Source organism: Ovis aries, chromosome 15 (assembly GCF_016772045.2).
Source record: "Ovis aries strain OAR_USU_Benz2616 breed Rambouillet chromosome 15, ARS-UI_Ramb_v3.0, whole genome shotgun sequence".
Lineage (NCBI taxonomy): Eukaryota > Metazoa > Chordata > Mammalia > Artiodactyla > Bovidae > Ovis > Ovis aries.
Window position 1 is genome coordinate 82,491,533 of NC_056068.1, and position 21,839 is coordinate 82,513,371.

At 44.1% G+C, this 21,839-nt stretch overlaps 1 protein-coding gene across 1 annotated transcript; it reads right to left on the reverse strand.

Moving 5' to 3' along the window:
* Positions 1-1,620: 1,620 nt before the first annotated feature.
* Positions 1,621-21,535, reverse strand: LOC101114465 (B-lymphocyte antigen CD20-like). The gene is made up of 6 exons (XM_027979094.1): positions 21,491-21,535; positions 19,266-19,409; positions 16,094-16,150; positions 8,239-8,358; positions 6,256-6,376; positions 1,621-1,655 (listed from the first exon to the last, which is right to left on the reverse strand). Exons 1-6 carry the CDS (start codon positions 21,533-21,535, stop codon positions 1,621-1,623), a joined length of 522 nt encoding a protein of 173 aa, XP_027834895.1.
* Positions 21,536-21,839: the final 304 nt, after the last annotated feature.

Below are 21,839 nucleotides of genomic sequence, written 5' to 3' on the forward strand. Positions count from 1 at the left end.
AATCCCATGGACAGAAGAGCCTGTCAAGCCCCAGTCTATGGGGTCACAGAGAGTTGGACGCAACTGCGTGACTAACATACAATTCACTTCCCTGGTGAATCAGATGGTAAAGAATCTGCCTGAAATGCAGGAGCTGCTACTCTTAAGTCACTTCAATTGTGTCCAACTCTGTGCGACCCCATAGACGGCAGCCCACCAGGCTCCACCATCCCTGGGATTCTCCAGGCAAGAACACTGGAGTGGGTTGCCATTTCCTTCTCCAGTGCATGAAAGTGAAAAGTGAAAGTGAAGTTACTCAGTCACTCACTCCTTGCGACCCCATGGACTGCAGCCTACCAGGCTCCTCTGTCCATGGGATTTTCCAGGCAGGAGTACTGGAGTTGGTGGCCATTGCCTTCTCCAGAAATGCAGGAGACCTGGGTTCAATTCCTAGGCCAGGAAGATCTGCTGGAGAAGGGAATGGCTACCCACTATAGTATTCTTGCCTGGAGAATTCCACAGACAGAGGAGCCTGGTGGGCTACAGTCCGTGGGGTCACAAAGAGTGAGTGACTGAGTGACTTCACTTTCACTTTCTTCTTTATCACTTTTATGAGAGATGCGATTCAGCCCATAGTAGCACCTCTTAGCAAGCTCTCAATTGATCTTTTGAGTGTATCTTCTGCTTTTGGAAGTGGACTCTCATCACCAATTCTTGGAAAATGGGAAGAACTCCACATAGCTCTAACGTCATCATGCTGCAGTTATAATAAGAGCTAATAAATGATGACTGGATGGCATCACTGACTCGATGGACGTGAGTCTGAGTGAACTCCGGGAGTTGGTGATGGACACGGAGGCCTGGCGTGCTGCGATTCATGGGGTCGCAAAGAGTCGGATGCGACTGAGCGACTGAGCTGAACTGCACTGAATAAATGCTGACTAAAAATTTACTGAGGGATTACCATAAACTAGGTGCTGCTGTAAGTCTTTCTGGGATGTTTTGTCACTAACCCTTGCCTCTGCTCTGTGGTCCAGGGACTGTTACTTCTGCTTGGTGAGTGTGTTAGCTGCTCAGTCGTGTCCAACTCTCTGTGACCCCGTGGACTGTAGCCTGCCAGGCATCCATGGAATTCTCCAGACAAGACTACTGGAGTGGGTTGTCTTTCCCTTCTGCAGGGGATCTTCCCGACCCAGGGACTGAACCCATGTTTCCTGCATTTCAGGCGGATTCTTTACCACCTGAGCCACCATGGGTGAGGAATAACCACCTAGGGGCTTGCTATTGCTACATCGGCATCCTGCCTGCTTCCAAAGTTAGAGCCTCCTTCTTTCAGATGGAATCCCTTCCCTCAGGCCAGTCTCTTCCAATGTGAGATAAAGTGGGCATTCAACATTACTTTCCTATATTCCCCAGACTGATTTCATTTTTCCATGTCAACTCAGATTGGCTTTTATGAAAGGAACAGTCAACTTGTCATCAGATTGCGTCCTTTATTGAAGAGGTCGGGAAAAGGAGCACCGGAGAAGACTTCATTAGGATGCATTTTCCATGAGGTCTCTTGAAAGAAAAAGTCATGGAGTTCTTCACTAATTCACAGTTAATCTTTTCTTGACTGGAGTCACGCTGGTTCTTTGGAAATTATGAAGGCACAGAGGATTCAGACAGTGTGTAACCTGGGGTGGTTAGAGTGATAGCAGATTCTTCATTATTATGCTGTAATATAATAACATTATCCTTAGCCACTGAGTCAAAACAAGATAAAACAATAGCAATAACAAACATGTAAGCCTGTGGGACCAGTGGAAAGCATACAAAGAGAACAGCATCTGCCCTGTCCTGGGGCCAAAGACACACTGGACCCAAGGCCCACCAGAAACTGGTGGCTCCAGTGGGTTACAAACCACCATGTTAAACTGAACTGTGACTCTTTGCAAAACGACTTTCACCTTCAGCTGGACATTTATGGGTCTCAAGATTCCTCCTGGATCCTCTACTTCATGTTCTGGGTCAGAGAGAGAAATGTCCTTCTGGAGTGGACAGCTGTCTGGCTCAGATTACGGGGTTTGGGGGAGTCCCTGCGGCTGCAAGAAGGCATTCTGACACTGACAGTGTCATCCCCGCCCCAGTGAGACTCCGGTTGGTCTTTTTGCATTTTAAGGTGGCAGCAGAATATGTTACATTAACACAGACACAAAAAACTGAAAATAATGAACATTTTGAACAGTTTTATATTCAAGTGAAGTACAGATCAGCATTTAAAGCTAAGCTCAACAGTTATCGAGTTTTGGAATTGGAAATAAAGCGTAAGCAGTTTATGTAACTAATCCACTACTTTGCATCTACTAATTTTAGCTATTGAAAAGCATTGAGTGTGAGCCTAACATATGAAACATTGATGAAATTCCTAAACACCTTTCAAGTTTATCCTCTTTTCTCTACAGTTCAAATTTAGGAGTCGCCATTTGGCTCTAATGTGGCCTTTGCTGAAGCAATCATCTAAGTGTCCTTGTCTCTAGGCTTGTTCTTCAGTTCCATCTCTATTCTTCAGGTGAGTGAGTTCTTCAAAATGTCGCTCCTACACCTTTATCTAAATTCATCATGGCAATTCCATCCCCTTTGCCATTATTCAGTTCAGAAAGGGGCTGGACTAAGGCAACTGGGCCAGTGTAAGGTAAAGAAAGTCTTCCCTTTGGCTTCTGAGAAAGAGAAACCATTTTCTTCTGCTGGATGTGAACCAGGAAGTATGCATCTTACAACTTTAAAATTAAGATGAAGTTGCAGAGGACGGCAGAAGGAACTTGGATCACTGATACCATCACTGAGCAGCTGAGCCCGTGGATCCAGAAGTCCCTTACGTGGGAACTTGCTGTTATAAGACATGTTTTCTGATTAATTAAGCATTTTGAGTTGGGAGATCTGTAATTTGCTGCAGAAAATATTCTCATGGAAATAATGATACAACCATAAAGCTTGATAAAGAAGCACTGCTGTGTAAAAGCCTTCCGTAGCATGCTGTTACGTACAGACTAAATCCCAAACTCTTGTAAGCTGGTTTAGCTGTGTTAGAACTTGGTCTCAATTTGCTTCTCTGCCTTCATTTTCCAGTTATCTCCGCTACACACTTATCCTATGCGTGTGTGTGCGCTCAGTGGTGTCTGACTGTTTGTGCCCTCATGGGCTGTAGCCCGCCAGGCTCCTCTGTCCATGGGGTTCTCCAGGCAAGAACACCGGAGTGGGCTTCCACACCCTCCTCCAGGGCACCCTCCCGACCCAGGGATCGAAGCTGCCTCTCTTGTGCCTCTTGCCTTACAGGTGGGTTCTTCACCATTGAGCCACCCTGGAAGCCCACAGCATCCCATAGGAGTCCCACAAGTATCTGTTCTTCTGGATCCAGGCAGTGTTAGATTGCCTTATTAGTGTGCAGCTTTTTTGGAGGGATTAATGACTGATTTTTATTTTGAAAGAATTTAGAGGGAAGGAGATAAGATTATCAGCCATTACAATCTATTAATATTTCCTTCTATCAATCTTTAGTGACTGTTTCTTTTATTCTATCAATACCATTTACTATAATAGATTGATTTTTTCAATCTAAGAAACTGTGCTAAAATATATGTAATATTTAAAACATCTTAATCAATTTGAAAATCGATTTGTCTTGAAAGTGGCTTTAAATATGTAGGGTTTACTGTGCAACCATCACCGCCATTTCTCTCCATAGTCTTTTTCACTTTGTGAAACTGAAACTCTGTCCCATTAAGCAGTGACATCACATGGCCTGTTCTCCAGTCTCAGCAGCTATCCTTTCACTTTCTGCCTTATGATTTCCATTATTCTAAGTATCTCATATAAGTGGAATGATACAACATTTGTGTTTTTCTGATTGGCTTATTTCACTTAGTGTAACATCGCCAAAGTTTATTCAAGTTGTAGCATATGCCAGAATTCCCTTCCTTCTAAGTCTGAGTAATAGTCCATTGTATGGATATGCCACGTTTGGCTTATGCATTTATCTGTCAATGGAAACGTGGATTGCTATGTTTCGGCTGTTGTAAATAATGCTGCTATTGAACATGAGTATACAGACATCTCTTTGAGACCCTGCTTTCAATTTTTTTGGGGTATATATCCAGAAGTGGAATTGCTATTTCATATGATAATTCTATGTTTATTTTTTGAGTACTCACCATATTGTTTTCCATAAAGTTTGTACTATTTCACATTCTCAATAACAGCATACAAGGGTTTCAATTTTTTTCACATCCTCACCAACAATTATTTTCTGCTTAAAAAATCTATTAGCCATTCTAATGGGTGTGAGATAGTATCTCTTTTTTTTTTTTTAAACTCTTATTTCTTTATTATTGTTTTTGTTGCACTGGTCTTCACTTCCTTAACTGCCTTCAACAAACAAAATTTTCAGTCTTTGCTGAGAAGCTGTGTGTGTGCATGTGTGTGTGTGTGTGTGTGCGTGTGTGTGTGTTGGGGATAAATCTTTAAAGCTCTGGGACACAGTTGGCAACTCTGCCTTAGCCATCGCTCCTTGCTTGCAGACAGCCTCAGGCCAACCAGAGGTGGGAGACAAGGGCGTTCTCAGGTTTTCCCTCGGCATGTACACAACCCTGCTTATGCACTTGGCCTTTATTATTTCCAAGTTATTGTCATAGTTTTAAAGTCCCTTATGGATACAGTGTGTGTGTGTGTCAGTTGCTCAGTCATGTCCGACTCTGTGATTCCATGGACAGTAGCCTGCCAGGCTCCTCTATTCAGTCCATGGAATTCTCCAGGTAAGAATACTGGAGTGAGCAGCCATTCCCTTCTCCAGGGCATCTTCCCAACCAAAGGATCAAACCTGGGTCTTCTGTACTGCAGGTAGATTCGTTACCATCTGAGCCACAAGGGAAACCATGGACATTGTACTCTACAGTTTTTTTGTTTTTTAAGTTATTTTTGATCAGCCTTTTGTATTCCCCAAATGTCATCCTTGATTTAGGCAGACATGATGCTAAGTACCACTGTCTGTTCAAATACCCCATGGATGGATGATCCTGGTAGGCTACAGTCCATGGGGTCACAAAGAGTCAGACACGACTGAGCGACTTCACTTTCATTTTGATCAGCCTTTTGTATTCCCCAACTGTCATCCTTGATTTAGGCAGACATGATGCTAAGTGCCACCGTCTGTTCAAACACCCCAGGGAGAAAGCTGTTCACAGTGACTAAGCTTTGAGTGAGGTCAGATTAAGACGAGGCTTGCCAGTGGAGATTTCTAGGGAGCTGCCAGACAAGTTAATAAACATTCTCTAGGAATAGGGCTCTTTTGGGAGAATTCCAATACCACCCCCTTTTTTGTAGTTGTTAGGCTGGTGTTTTTCACAAGTTCTGTGGTTGCCAGGTTGTTTAATTTAAAGGCTACTATGGAGATGGGGCAAGGAGGATGGGAATGTGACAGGTTAAAGCGCCGCGGACCTCACTGTTTTTGCCAAGATACCGCCATTTTTCTTGAATAAGTGCTTCTTGGATTATTGCAATTTTAAAACTAATTTCCAGATTTCTGAAAAAGTTGATTTTGACAACTTTTTGCCAATGTTCTCATGTATTTTATGGAAGAATGGGTTTTAGAGATCCTTATTCTTTTATTCCAGAAGTATTCTCTGAAGTGGCCTCTAAAATCTCCATTTTCTGAAGGCATTTGTGCTTCTGTGTGCTCAGTTATGTCTGACTCTTTGCAACCCCATGGACTGTAGCCTGCCAGGCTCCTCTGTCTGTGGAATTTTCCAGGCAAAAATACTGAAGTGGGTCGCCATTTCCTTCTCTGGGGGATCTTCTCCGACCCGGATTGAATGAAACTGCACCTTCTGCATTGCAGACAGAGTCTTTACCTGCTGAGCCATCTGGGAAGGCATTTGAAGATCCCAGATTTCAGAAGCCAACATTTCATAACTAAATTTGAACCTCTGAGTCTGTAGCACTCAGTGTTCCCATATTTGGTATGCCCTGTGAAACCTCTGCAGTTTACGTTTGCTCTATGAGTCTCCTGGGAGATGCCAGTTCTAAAAAACATAATTCTCCCACAACTTTTCCCAAGACAAGTTGTTTAGGTTCCATTTTTCACAGGATTAAGCAACTGACATTTTAGCATATTTTCTGCTGCCACTGACCTCAGCTCAGAAGCAACTCTTCCGTCCCTCAAGTCTAGCTGAGCTTTGGTCCCTCAGAGAGAGGCTGGAGCTGTTTCATTCTGATCTGTCAGCCGGAAACAAAGCTACTTACTTTCTGCTTTGGATTCTGGATGATGCAATGCTTGCACAATCCAGGACAGGATTATGCTTACAACGATCAGCTCTGTGACACTGCTGAAGAGCAAATACTGTAAAAGCATACCGCCAGCTAACTGAATTAAAAAAGAAGAGAAGCATTCCTCCTGTTAATTAATCATTTACAAACTATACAGGAACAACGTTCAGAAAATAGGGTAAAAATCATTCATCCCAACAGTCTCACACACCTATGATGATTTGGGGGGTATTTTTCATAAAAATAAAATGTTTCAAATTTCACCTAGTGCTTATATATGTGTCGCACATTATGCTAAGCACTTTCATTTAAGAACAGCCCTGCAAGTAGGGAGCTTTGGTTTCCATTTTACACGTGAAAAGCAGACTGAGCAGTGGAGAGATGGCCTGTGGGACCATGCGCTACACTGGCGCCCACCCTCTTCTTGCAGTCTCTCGTTTAATGAGGGTGACTAGGGACCTGTGTTTTATGTTTTCCCCGGCGCATGCATAGTCGGCATGTTCTGTGTTCTTCTAACTCACGTAGCGTGAGCGCTGCGGCGCGTGCTTACGTGACCTGTGTTTTAGGCTCCCCCCCGGCACGTGTGCAGTAGGCATGTTCTGTGTTCTTCTAACTCATGTACCGTGAGCGCTGCGGCGCGTGTCAGGTGGAATTGTTCTCCCTCTGCCTCCACATTTCTACTGCGCTCCCAAGTAGGAGTTTTCTCTTTGTGAGCAATAGATATGGCTTCCGGTGCTTTTCCATGCTCTTCACTTACAATTCCCCATGTGAAAAGCAGGGATTTATCAAATTGTTGATTTTTGAGAGGAGGAAGCCAGCTCCCTCCAGAACGATCTGTGCTTGCAGCTATGAGTTCTTCTCAGCATCTGGAAGTTTCAGGGCCACTGTAGGGAGACTGGTGGTCTAAACATAACTAGCAGGATGAGTTTAATTCATAAGGAGAGGTATCAGTACATTAGCAGGTTAATTTTGGCCAAAGATTTAAAACTTTTTCTCCAACTATGGTGGTGATGGTGGTATTGGTATTGTTCAGTCACTAAGTCGTGTCCGACTCTTTGCAACCCCGTGGACTGCAGTACACCAGGCTCCCGTTTCCTCCACGATCTACCAGAGTGTGCTCAAATTCATGTCCCTGGAGTCAATGATGCCACCTAACCATCTCATCCTCTGCCATCCCCTTCTCCTCATGCCTTTAATCTTCCCCAGCATCAGGGTCTTTTCTAAGGAGTCAGTTCTTCACATCAGGTGGCCAAAGTATTCGAGTTTCAGCTTCAGCATCAGTCCTTCCAGTGAATATTCAGGACTGATTTCCTTTAGGATGGACTGGTTTGATCTTGCACTCCAAGGGACTCTCAAGAGTCTTCTCCATACCGCAGTTTGAAAGCATCAATTCTTCCTCACTCAACTATGGTAATCAACAATGAAGCTGATAATTTCAGCTATATCTGCTTGATTCTGTCTTTGCTCCTTTGGTTCAGAACATGAGAGAAGGAGAGTGGATGGCTGCTTACTGGGCTCCCATGCTAGCTTCTTAGGGCTACTGTGATGAAGTATCACAATTCAGTGGCTTAACACAACTGAAATGTGTTTTCTCACAGGCCTGGAAGGTAAAAGTCAAAAGGAATGTACTGGTCTGACGCTGTTCCTTCCAAAGCCCCCTCGGGGGGAGGGTTCTTCCTTGCCTCTTCCAGCCCTGGAAGCCCCAGGTGTTCCTCTTTTTCTGAGGTTTTTACTGTTTCCAAATACTAAAGGAAAACTGATTTTTAAAATATTCCCATGAAAAAAATTTGGAGGAAATACAGGGTTTTTTTTTTTTTTCAATATTTCTCTGCCAGAGATGTTTGATAACTTTGGTTGTCTTTTCCATACCTTTCTCATTGCAAACATACACCATTCATCATAGTTTTTTTCAGTTATATCTAAAATTTTGATCCAGTTATTGTTAAATTTGGTACCTACCTGTGACCAAACATAGTCTTCCATTTTTGCAGCATAGGAGAAACACGCGATACATAATATAATTGAACCACATGCAGAAAAGCAGGCGCTAAAGATGCTCATGACAGTGGCAGATATCAGCTGTGACAGACACACAGGAGAGCTGATCAGGAGCAGCAGAAGCAGATTCTGATGAAGCAACCAGTCTAGCCATCAGCTAGGGAACATTTCAGCTAAAATTTTAATCTGATTTTCTGGCATTTTACTGCACTTACTAGCAGGACTCTGAGTTAAATTTGTCTAGTAACCAATTAGGATAAAAAATTTTTTTCAGAAGATATATTTATTTATTCAACAAATAATTATACAGTGCCTACAACATGCTAAATATTGTGTTAAGGATAAACTCAGACTTCAACTGAAGAATCTTATAATCAAATGGGGGAGGCAAAATGATACTTCATGTGATAAAAATTCAATAAATAATGAGCTTAAGTCTAGCATCTGCCAATGTCATCCTCCTTCAGTAATGCCACTTCAGTACTTAAAACCTTTCCATAGTCCCAGCATCCTTCCAGACAGCATGGAGGGCCTTACAGGAGCCGTGAAGAGAGGCTGTATCCCTTTTCAAAGATGCTGCATGCATTTTTGTATATGTGAGGACAGTTACATTTTAAAGAGGATTTTTAAAAAACTAATAATGGAAAGAAGGATGTGCTTTGATGCTGGTTAACAAAAAGAAAGGATCATAGTGGCAACATTAATGTTTGGTTGTCCAGTCGTCAACCCCCTTCCTACTTTAAGGGCTCTTCTCATTGTTCTAGTCTTTATGAGAGATGTTTATCAAACTTCTATGAAAGTCAGAGGGAGGTCCTTCCTGTCTTCAATCTATAGAGCCAGAGTCAGACCACAGCTAATGAGATGCTCCTCTTAAGGACTAGAAACCTTGAGCAAGTAACTTAAAGATGAACAAAAGATTAGGATTCATTCCTAGAAGAGAGAGCTGTGATGTTATGCAGAGGCAGGCAGTGGGAACCTGGACTGCTAGGTATCTAATGATGGTAACAATGTGGCAAGATATGCCTCCCTAAAAGGAATACTTCTGTTGTACTACTGCGCTTTCTTTTTCTGGTTCTCCGGGACTCCCTCAGATCCTGTTTATTTTCTAAGACTAGTCCTTCATCTCCTGTAGATGCTACAAGCCTGGCATCTTCTCAATGTTTCTCATTTTTCCTTGGATAGCCAGACTCAGTTCACAGTGGCAGACAAAGTTGAGAAAGAGAGCAGTGTATGCGCAGCTTCAGAAACATGGGGAAGTGGCAGTTCCAGAAAGCTCCTGGCGTTTGATGTGGCTGAAATGTGAAATGCTGAAGGGGAGTTGGGTTACATGTGATCAGAGAAGTGGGTGAGGGATGGAAAATGAAGACTCTAGTTTCTGTGCTGAGGACTTTAAAATTTTATCTTTATGTACATATAGAGCTGCTGGGAGTATCAGCCAGAGGGCCTCTTCCTTAGTAAAGATCCAGGCTGTGGCATGCTCCAGAAAGTGCCCACTACTCCTGCCTCTGCACACTTACCCTGTATCCACTTATGAGGTCCCTCATCCCATGAGTCAGGGCTGGGCAGATGAAGAGAGCCCCTTTCTCTGGGTTGGGGGAAAGAGAACAGTGATTCATCTTTATGAACCAGGATCACCTAAAGAAAGATATGTATGTTCCAAAAAAGTCTAATTGAACATTTGAATTAAATACACAACATCATTACTTTTGAGGGATCCTGTTTCTAGTGTGAAAGTCTGAGGAACATCAAGGAGCAACTCCCCACTGAAACTCGTGAATGTTACTAAAAATAAACCCAATCACTTAAAAATCTCTGGAAACAGTCCTCAGGGCATACAGCAAATGAAGAAATATTTATTCAAGAAAATCTACTAAAACTCAGTACAAACTGTGAGTCTGTGGTATATGAACTGAGGTCTGCACCCTCTTGTCTCTTCTCAGCAAGGCAAGACCACTCCAAATCTTTCCCTTCATCCCCTAGTCAGAGTTTCATCTAATGCTACCTTCCCTGGAGGCACAGGTCATTTAATTAGCATGTCTAATCCTGTGCCCAGCCACCTGTTGCCCAGGCTACGTCCCAGTGCATGCAGCCTAGAGAAGGGGGGGTCTCTTCATCTGCCGAGCCCCCCACTTATGGGATAGGGGAGTACCTTGGATGTGGTATCAGTGAGTCCTGGGCCCTGACCAACCGTGCCCTGGCTTATGGGGTCAGGGCTCCATGTCATGAGAGGCAAACAGAGGAGACCTGGGCCGCTGCCACCTTCACCAAGCCCTCAGCTCTTAAAGTGGAGGAGTCACTCAGAGAGAAGCACTCCATTGTCCTTGACACCCAGCACATTCTAGCACCAGAGCCCTGGCTTAGAGAATTTGTCCAGAGGAAAAGGAAACTATAAAAAGAGGGCTTCGATCTCCCCAAGGGAGATGACTTCATTTGTAGCAGAGGAAAAGACTCTGATGCTGGGAGGGATTGGGGGCAGGAGAAGGGGACGACAGAAGATGAGATGGCTGGATGGCATCACCGACTCGATGGACATGGGTTTGGATGGACTCTGGGAGTTGGTGATGGACAGGGAGGCCTGGTGGGCTGTGATTCATGGGGTCGCAAAGAGTCAGACACGACTGAGCAACTGAACTGAACTGAACTGAACTGATGGAGAAATCTAGGCCTAAGGGTGTTCTCATAAATAGTTGAAGTGTTAAGGGAAACACTGACTGAAACCGCCCACCCTGGCTAGACAAGGTAGTAGCCACTTTAAGGAGTTATTTTAACAGCAGGAGGTCTTGGTAAGGAATGTGGAACCAACAAGCCACTACCAACCGGAAGAATTTGGGAAAGGTCAAAAGGAGAGAGGAGACCCCAGTCCACAAGTCCTATCAACCTCCCAGGATCCTCCTTGTTGGAACATCTTGGGTGAGCGATGTGTGCACCACAAGAAAGGACCCTGAGTCAGAATGATTGGCCAGAGACCATCTGGAAACCAACCCTGTTACCATGAAAGCTGAGACTGTGAGCCACGCGGCAGAGCAGCCTCCTGGGCTCCCTCACCCCCTGCTCTCCACCTGGGGGCCCCTTCCAGTAAAGCCTCTTGCTGACATCTGTCAGCATGTGTGTGTTCTTGGACAATTCATTTCTGAATGTTAGTCAAGAGTCCACTCTCAGGCCCTGGAAGGGGTCCCCCTTCCTGCAACAGAAGCTGTGGTGAAAGACAGTTTGAAGGAATTGATAAGATGCATAGGAGATCTAGGCTTTAACTGTAGGGAAGTTAATTCGCTAGAGAAATGGGGAAACAAACAGTTAGGAAGAGCCTTCCTGGGTTCAGAACAAATCTCTCCCTCAGGCTTTGCTCAGATGCCATCTTCTCAGTGAGATGAATTTGGATCATCTTATTTAAGCACACAAGCTCTCCCTGATGCCAGGAAAGACTGAGGGAAGGAGAAGAGGGCATTAGAGGGTGAGATGGCTGGATGGCATCACCGATGCAATGGATATGAACTTGGGCAAACTTTGGGAGATGGTGAGGGGCTCCAGGGAGGCCTGGCGTGCTGCAGTCCATGGAGTTGCAGAGTTGGACACGACTGAGCAACTGAACAAAAACAGCACTTAAGGCAGACAGACTCCCAAGGGCAGCCCTGCAGGTGTTGCCTCCACTGCCACGGTGGTTCTCACTTTCTCACATGTTACTGTTTCCTTATCTGTCATGTGCAATTTCTTTATTTTCCCATTACGATATAAGTGCCGCAGGGGCAAGAAATCTTTGTCTGTTTGTTCACCAAGGCATCCTACATACCAGAACTTGCCTCATGCTCAAGATGCTTTTTTTGAACTGAATTATTGGAATTTATAAAGAAAGTTTGGCACCGAAGAATTGATGCTTCCGAACTGTGGTGCTGGAGAAGACTCTTGAGAGTCCCTTGGACTGCAAGGGGATCCAACCAGTCCATCCTAAAGGAGATCAGTCCTGAGTGTTCACTGGAAGGACTGATGTTGAAGCTGAAACTCCAATACTTTGACCACCTGATGCGAATAACTGACTCATCTGAAAAGACCCTGATGCTGGGCAAGATTGAGGCAGGAGGAGAAGGGGACGACAGAGGATGAGATGGTTGGATGGCATCACTGACTCAATGGACATGAGTCTGAGTAAACTCCGGGAACTGGTGATGGACAGAGGGGTTTGGTGTGCTGCAGTCCATGGAGTCGCAAAGAGTTGGACACGACTGAGCAACTGAACTGAGCTGACTGGAACTTAGAAACCTTAACGGTACATGAGGTGCATCATAGCACCCAAGAATAATAGAACACTATGCTGCCACCTGAGTAAATTTTCCAAGGCATTTTCCTGACTTGATAAGTAATTATAATCGATTTCATTTTGTAGAATTGAGCCACGCTGATTTGGAAACTTCCTGGACTAGCATCCTTGGGGCAGAGGAGTGTTTGTGTTTCTGTGAAGAATGATATCACATGTTTCTAGAGAAGGAACTGGAACTACACTGGCTGAGACAAGAAGAAATGCTTACTTTTGCTACTTGAGGTTGGGGGAAGAATGATGAGGGGAGCCAGACTGTGGCTAGAACTTGGAAGTTATAGCCATCATCCTCTCCCACCATCCTTCTGGTAAAAAACAAAAACAAAAGCACTTTTGGTGAGTTTTTGTGACAACCAGTCAAGTGAAGTGAAAGTCGCTCAGTCATGTCCGACTGTTTGTGACCCCCTGGCTTAAAGTCCATGCCAGATCCTCCAGGTCAGAATACTGGAGTGGGTAGCCGTTCCCTTCTCCAGGGGATCTTCCAAACCCAGGGATCAAACCCAGGTCTCCCGCATTGCAAATTTATTCACACCTGTTTCCTTGGGTGTGAAGAAAAATGGAAATAGTCTGTGCAAATATGAAACTGAACTAGGATGATGTCAGTTGCCAATTAAAAATGGGCAGTTGCTGTCTGCCTCTGACAAGGATTAAATCACAAGCTGGTTTGACCCTTAACCTTCAACACCCACCTGAAAGAAGTTCAAGGTGGAGATCAGGAATGAGGCATTCTGTGCTCTGGAAAAAACTAGCCAAACAGGTCTTCAGATACTTAGATATTTTCAGAAGATTTTATGAGTCCGATTCTTGTATTTCCTCATATCTAGAAAAATACTAAAATCCTTCATGGTGACATCTGCTCCTTGTGAGTAACAGTATCTTTCATGAAGCTAGCAGCAACTTTCATGAAGCTAGCAGTAACCTTCATGAAGCTAGCAGTAACCTTCATGAAACTAGCAGTAACCTTTATGAAATTAGCAGTAACCTTTATGAAACTAGCAGTAACCTTCATGAAGCTAGCAGTAACCTTCATGAAACTAGCAGTAACCTTTATGAAACTAGCAGTAACCTTTATGAAACTAGCAGTAACCTTCATGAAGCTAGCAGTAACCTTTATGAAGCTAGCAGTAACCTTTATGAAGCTAGCAGTAACCTTTATGAAGCTAGCAGTAACCTTCATGAAGCTAGCAGTAACCTTTATGAAGCTAGCAGCAACCTACATGAAGCTAGCAGTAACCTTCATGAAGCTAGCAGTAACCTTCATGAAGCTAGCAGTAACCTTCATGAAGCTAGCAGTAACCTTCATGAAGCTAGCAGTAACCTTCATGAAACTAGCAGCAACCTTCATGAAACTAGCAGTAACCTTCATGAAACTAGCAGCAACCTTCATGAAGCTAGCAGTAACCTTCATGAAGCTAGCAGTAACCTTCATGAAGCTAGCAGTAACTTTCATGAAGCTAGCAGCAACCTTCATGAAACTAGCAGCAACCTTCATGAAACTAGCAGTAACCTTCATGAAACTAGCAGTAACCTTCATGAAACAAGCAGTAACCTTCATGAAACTAGCAATAACCTTCATGAAGCTAGCAGTAACCTTCATGAAACTAGCAGTAACCTTCATGAAACAAGCAGTAACCTTCATGAAACTAGCAGTAACCTTTATGAAGCTAGCAGTAACCTTCATGAAACTAGCAGTAACCTTTATGAAGCTAGCAGTAACCTTTATGAAACTAGCAGTAACCTTTATGAAACTAGCAGTAACCTTTATGAAGCTAGCAGTAACCTTTATGAAACTAGCAGTAACCTTTATGAAATTAGCAGCAACCTTCATGAAACTAGCAGCAAGCTTCTGCAAAAAATGCTTGACTGCATGTCCTCCCCCTTCACCAAAATCACATATACACTGACTCTCCCTCCTGCCTGTTTGGAGCAGTTTCTCAGAGCTGTCTGAAATGCTGTCTCCTGGGCTATACTCTTCACTTTATCCCCAAATAAAGCTTCAGTTGGGGCTCTACAGGTGGTTCTAGTGGTAAAGAACCCTCTTGCCAATGTAGGAAACATAAGAGATGCGGGTTCAGTCTCTGGGTTGAGATGATCCCCTGGGGGAAGCATGGCAGCCCACTCTAGTCTTCCTGTCTGGAGAATCCCATGGACAGAGGAGCCCAGTGGGCTGTGGTCTATGGGGCCCCAGAGTCAGACACAACTGAGTGACTGAGCACAAAGCTTTCAACTCTCGTGTTGCACTCCACCTCCCCCCACCCCGCCCCCCGCAGCCAACACAGTTTCAGGGATTTGCAAAATCACAAGGGCATTCACAGACTTTGGGGCCAACTCTACTTGCATCTTTGGGGCAAAAGTAACACCAGGTCACATCTGGGTCACATGTACATGCTGTGTGCAACTGTCCTTTATGCTTGCGTGCATGCTGTGCCAAGTCGCTCAGCTGTGTCTGACTCTTTGCAACCTTGTGGACTGTAGCCCTCCAGGCTTCTCTCTCCATGGGGTTCTCCAGGCCAGAAGACTGGAGTGGGTTGCCATGCCCTCCTCCAGGGGATCTTTCAGACCCAGGGATTGAATCTGCACCACCCGTGTCTCCTGCATTGGCAGGCAGGTTCTTTGCCACTGTTGCCACTGGGAAGCCTCATCCTTCATGCTTATTTACTCTTTTAACCCTCACAACCATCTTCTGAGGCAGGGAACTTCATGGGTCACTTTTTTTTTTTTTTTTTCAGATGAGGAGAGTGAAGCACAGTAATTTGCCCAAGTTCATGCAGCCAATTGGACAATCCATCTCCAGAGCTGTGATCCCAATCATAGTGGGGGAGGTTCTACAGGAGAAAGTGACTATCCTTTGTTGGATATACTTTAATGGTATCTGATTCATGTTCCAGTGTTATTCTCTAGATCTGAGTTTGCTGAAGGCAACTCTCTTTTCAAACATCATGTTGTCTTATCCCCTTCCCACTGCTTTTGTCTCTTAGGTTAGAGCTCTGTTTGGCTATATTTTCCCTTCTCGGCACCCCTGGTGGCTCAGTGGTAAAGAATCTGCCTGTCAGTTCAGGAGACGTAGGTTTGATCCCTGGATCAAGAAGATCCCCTGGAGAAGAAAAAGGCAACTCATTCCAGTATTCTTGACTGGGAAATCCCATGGACAGAGGAACCTGGAGGTTACAGTCCATGGGGTTGCAAAAACATCAGACACAACTTAGCAACTAAACAACAATGCCAACATACTCCACTAGATAGCTTGAATGGATTTTCCCATAAGAACCCTCTCATCTGACATCTTATAAAACTAACTCCTTGCACCCTCCTCAACACCCATACACCCTGCACACAAAGAGATGCACTGGAGGGCATCCTGATAACAAGTGTTTTTTTTTCCTATACAAACATTTGGAAATGCAGTTTTTCCTCCTAGAAAAACTGACTGAAAAGCAATAATTTCTTCTCAGTGTGTTCCAGGCACAAGCCTGTCATCTCTGGTGTTGCCCCAAATGCCCCACGTACCTTATACCGCGTGGGCTTCTTCTGCGCGCTGACAGCCATGGACCCCGACAGGAGGAACTGGGGGCAGAAACACGGGTCTGTAAACACCCACTTCTGGTGACGGGCCCCCAGACACGTTCCCTAATGCCAGCGGCATTCCTGAGCTCTAACGCATCGCTGAGTTCTCTGAAGAAGGCGGTTTTAACTATGTATTTCAGTTCTGTAGTGACCACTGGTAGACTCTAAGAAATGGACTCACCCTTTCTACAGAGAAGAAACGACATTTTAGTATTTGGTCATTAATGAACCCTTTGTACTGGTGATGGGGCTTAGGGACCTCACAAAGACTATGAGGGCCGAGGAGGCTGTACTTCACTTGTTTTGATTGCCATTTATTTGAGAGAACATTGCCCCACACCCATCACGCTGTAGAGAAAAAGATTTCATCAACTGAAAATAGTTTCAGAAAGCATTTGATCTGAAGATTTAGAGGCTGACTTCCACATAGTCTGTCTTAAGGACTGTTTGTTGCTCCTGGCAATTAGGGTTTTTTTTTGAAATGCTTGTCTTATACCTGATCTGCATCTGCTCACAGCAGCTACAAAAGATGACTTATTTCAAGGGGGCTGGGGACCTTGCAGCCCGGGAAAGTGAGACCCTGTCATGAAAGCAGAAGCATTCTTAGCTTGATTAAAAAAAAAACAAACAAAAAAACTCTGATACTTTTCCTGGGTCACTCTGTAAAATTTACTTACACTTTCTAAATCTTGGTTTCCTCATTCATTAAATGGGAATTAGTAACATTCTCTCATGAGGTTGGTTTTCCCATCATATAAAAGAGACCTGAAGTACTTTTTGAAACACGCCTGATATGCAGCAGATATGAAACTGAATAATTACTGCCTGTGACTGATTTCTTCTGTAATCTTCTCTTCCACATCATGGACTTGGGAATCCTTCTGGATGCCTTGTATTGGGCAATTCACTTTCACTGTATTCTGTCAGTGTAAAGCATTTCTCCTTATGACATATGGCCCTTTCCAGAAAGTTCTGGTGCTGATAAACGCCCTTCACTTGAGGACCAACCCTAAAGGAAAGTCTCTGAGGGAATATCTCTCATCTGGGGCACTGGTGACCAGACCCCCCCAGGGTTAAAACTGCTGTAGTACCATGTTTCAAGGGGCTTTCTTGGAAGTGCTAATGGTAAAGAATCTGCCTGCCAATGTAGGAGGCACCAGTTCAGTTCAGTCACTCAGTTGTGTCCGACTCTTTGCAACCCCATGGACTGCGGCATACGAGGCTTTCATGTCCAGCACCAACTCCTGGAGCTTACTCAAACTCGTGTCCATCGAGTCACTGATGCCATCCAACCATCTCATCCTCTGTCGTCCCCTTCTCCTCCTGCCTCAATCTTGCCCAGCATCAGGGTCTTTTCCAATGAGTCAGTTCTTTGCATCAGGTGGCCAAAGTATTGGAATTTCAGCTTCAGCATCAGTCCTTCCAATGAATATTCAGGACTGCTTTCCTTTAGGATGGACTGGTTGGATTTCCTTGCAGTCCAAGGGACTCTCAAGAGTCTTCGCCAACACCACAGTTCAAAACCATCAATTCTTTGGTGCTCAGCTTTCTTTATATGCAACTCTCACATCCATACATGACCACTGGAAAAACCATAGCCTTGACTAGATGGACCTTTGTCGGAAAAGTAATGTCTCTGCTTTTTAATATGCTGTCTAGGTTGGTCATAGCTTTTCTTCCAAGGAGTGAGCGTCTTTTAATTTCATGGCTGCAGTCACCATCTGCAGTGATTTTGGAGCCCCCCCAAAATAAAGTCTGACGCTGTTTCCACGGTTTCCCCATCTATTTGCCATGAAGTGATGGGACCAGATGCCATGATGTTTGTTTTCTGAATGTTGAGTTTTAAACCATCTTTTTCATTCTTCTCTTTCACTTTCATCAAGAGGCTCTTTAGTTTCTCTTCTCTTCCTGCCATAAGGGTGGTGTCATCTGCATATCTGATGACATATCTCCTGCATATGGGAGGAGGCATAAAAGGCGCATGTTTGATCCCTGGGTTGGGAAGATCCCCTTGAGAAGGAGAATGCAACCCACTCCAGTATTCTTGTCTGGAGAATCCTCATGGACAGAGGAAACTGTTGGGCTACAAGGGTCGCAAAGAGTTGGACATGACTGAAGAGACTTAGCATGCATGCAGCATGTTTCAGAGTCCTTTTCCCAAAGCACAGGGACTGTGTTACATTCAAATCTCCTCTCCCACAGCCTTGTTTTTGGTTGAGGAGTACGAAGGGAATTGGTCAAAGGCTAATAAAACCTTTTGCCCTCTAAGGAGAAATTTGGCCTTGGGTCAGCTTTGATGGAGAAAGAAATGGCAACCCACTCCAGTATTCTTGCCTGGAGAATCCCATGGAGGGAGGAGCCTGGTAGGCTACAGTCCATGAGGTCACAAAGAGTTGGACACAACTGAGCGACTTCACTTTCTTTCACTTTCTTTCAGCTTTGATACACTAGGAATATTAGTTGTGTTACTATGCCACATCACTTATGAATAAAATCCTTGATTGATGAATTGTTTCTGGATTGGTTGTAGCTATGAGCTTAAATTGACTTGTGGGAGACCACAGCTTTGGGTTTCCCTGAATACAGTGCCTTGGAATTAATCGTGCATGTCTCTGGCAGGTACCCTGGAAACTATGCTTATGCAGTTATTACAGTATCCTTCCTTACTCAAAACATCCACTTTAGAAACCGGTCTTAATTTCTTCACCCCATGTTTCTCTTTTCTGTTTCCTTGTGTAGTCTCTCTGAAAATCTCCAAAAATCATTAAGCTCAGGCCTTTGGATTTCCACTCTGCCAAAGAAGGGCATCATAGTTTCCCAAACAGCTACTCTCTTTATTACTCTTCAAACACACCCATCAACATCATTTATACATGCACATGCCGTTCTCTGAAAGGGTTCATCAAGCATGAAACAAGCATAGAAATGCTTTCCCTAAGTATGCACTCCCCACCCCAGCCCAAAGCCTACCCTCCACTTTGTTAAGGCTGTTTCTGCAGTAAGATTTGCTGTTTAGAGTCAGATACTGGGTCTTTAGTCCATTGTTTGACCTCATGAGTAATTCACTTGATACATTAGAAAAAAGATGAAAGAAAAAATACCATGGTTTACTCACAAATGGTGATGACCATACTATGTACCCTAGTGTAAGTAATACAGGGATATAGCCAGTGCTTTTTATATCCTCTTCGCCAAGAAACAAGGAAGCACAGAGAAAACCCAGTGCGTAGTGAAACATGGTAAGAATTATTTGCACAGCCTGTGAGAAGAGAGAGTCATCATTATTACTCAAGTCAGGTCTATCACAGACGCATACAATCTGAGTGACTGAAAGGTCGTGGAATTGTCCTCCTTACGCTGGTATTTCTGAAGCAGTGATGAAAGACTTAACATGTCAAGGAGGATAAAGGGGCCACACTGGGGTCATTTAATGAAACTGGGAGTATTTGTCTTTGTTTTATAATAATCTTTGGAGGTAATTAACTTAAATCTAGTTGGTTCTAGCTAAGTGAAAAGCAGAGACCTATTTGTTTGGTCCAGGCAGACACACAACAGGAAGGAGATGTCTGGCTCTGGGGATGGCTCAGGCTGTCTTGACACTGGTCTCCTTTCTGCAGTTGCTTATCTGAGGCCGCCTCTAGTGCATACTTGGTCCTTTTGGACTTGGCTCCTTTCTTTCATCCTCTCTTGTCTGGGACTTGGACTTGGGTTTCCCTTTGCTTTTCACCATTCCCATACCCTGTGCTGACTTTTGTAACTACAGGCTGGACCAGAGCCCTAGGCTTTGTTAAAAAAACAAGCAAACCATGAGAAGGGATGCTCTCCAATGGCTCCTGGTTTTCTGTAACTCTCATGTGAAGTGTGCTCATGTGCTTGGACTTGTTTGCCAGCTTGTGTGGAGCCTCACTCACACATGTGCCCAGAGCATCCTTGTCAGGCAGTGAAGGAGGCAGATGGGGAAGGTCAGTCTTCTGTTCTAGCCAGGCCTTCAACTGATTGGATGCGGCCCACCCACACATGGAGGGCAATCTGCCTTACTCAATGTCCACTGATTTAATTGTTAATCTCATTCAAAAGACATCCTCACAGACATACCCAAAACAATGAGGGCAAATATCTGGGTACCCTGTGGCCCAGGTAAGCTGACACATTCAATTAACTGTCACAGAAAGTCAAGTGGTGATAGTACTCCTCTCCCTTAAAGATTACCTTGACCTTGAGATAACACATAATCACACATTTATTGGTGACTTGTGCCTCTATCTCCCACATGAAGGATGGCAGTTCAGGTTGGGATCAGATGGAGTTGCCCACTGATGACTCACTCTTCAATTTTAGCTTCTTTCTGGATTATAAATCCACTGACACTTTGATTTCAGTGAAGGACCCACGAGAGTTTAGTAGAAGAAACTAAATAGAAGACCCTAACCCTCAACCTCTCTTGAGGTGATGGATCGTACTGGTGGGTCAGAGGGCGGCCACGACAGGTTTATAGCTTCTCCACATTGTGATTAATGCCTTCCTGGCCAGATAAGGAGATAAGGAACAAGCAATCCAGACCCAAAACACCATGGTAATGCAGGATGGGTGTAGAGAAAACACATCTCCCCCCTTACCCTGCCCTATGTGAGACTTTGCTGCATTAAGGTACATTTCCATTCTGGAGGGGGGCTAAGTAGCTACCAACCAGCTGAGGGTGGTCACTGACTTGATATGGTGGAAGTTTTCCTGGCACAAGCTTCACTCTTGCTACCTTCAATCAAAATGTACTTCAAGCCCCCACAAATATTGGTGGATAATAGAAAAGGTTATAACCTTTTGTTAACATTAAAAAAAAAAACAACCTAAAGCATTCTAAGGTTGAGGACAGGTGAGAGGGAGGACACAATGCAGAATATGACCCACCTGACAGGATGATATGGGGAGCATAGTGAGATCACAGTGTTATCAAGCAGCCACAGGCCCCAGAGCCCCGTTGTCTAGAGGCCCTTCTGGTTTGGAGCCCATTGCTGGATCACCTCATCCATGATCTATAAGCCTGTTTCAAATTGTTTACAAGCAAACACAGGAAATGGGCCTTCTCAGGCTGATGAGGTTTGTAAGAAATCTCAGAGTATATTTTCTAGAACCCTGGGTAGGTTGTGATGACGTTGAACTGTTCAAAAATGGGTTGTGGATCCATAATTTGTGCCCAGTTAGCGCTACCCTAATTGGCACCACTCCACAACACTGTCATCAGCTTCCCTTCCCTAGGGAATAGATACAGTCAATGCCTCTTGCTTTTTCTATTAGGCAGATACAACACATCATTTATTAACCCAAGTAGCACTTAGTCCTTACCCCTAATGCTCTGGCCGCCATTCTTAAAGGATATCTTCTTGCCATTTTAATTAAGATATGGTCTAGAAATTATAGAGAATAAATTGACTCCTTTTCTGTAGAGAAATACGGAGAAAAATAATACTGATTATTTTTGAGATAAGGCACTTAATATTGCAGCCTGTGGTTTTCTACTACTTTCCATGAGGGAAGCTTCTTTGATCCACCTACTTATGTTACTCTTTGCTATGTGGCTAACAACTTCCTGTCAAAACCCGAGAGCTATGGCTCAGATTTTATGCTTTCATCATGGTCTCTAAATGAGACTGAGTAAATGCCTTTTGAGGTAGGTACCTCCACTCCTATTCTT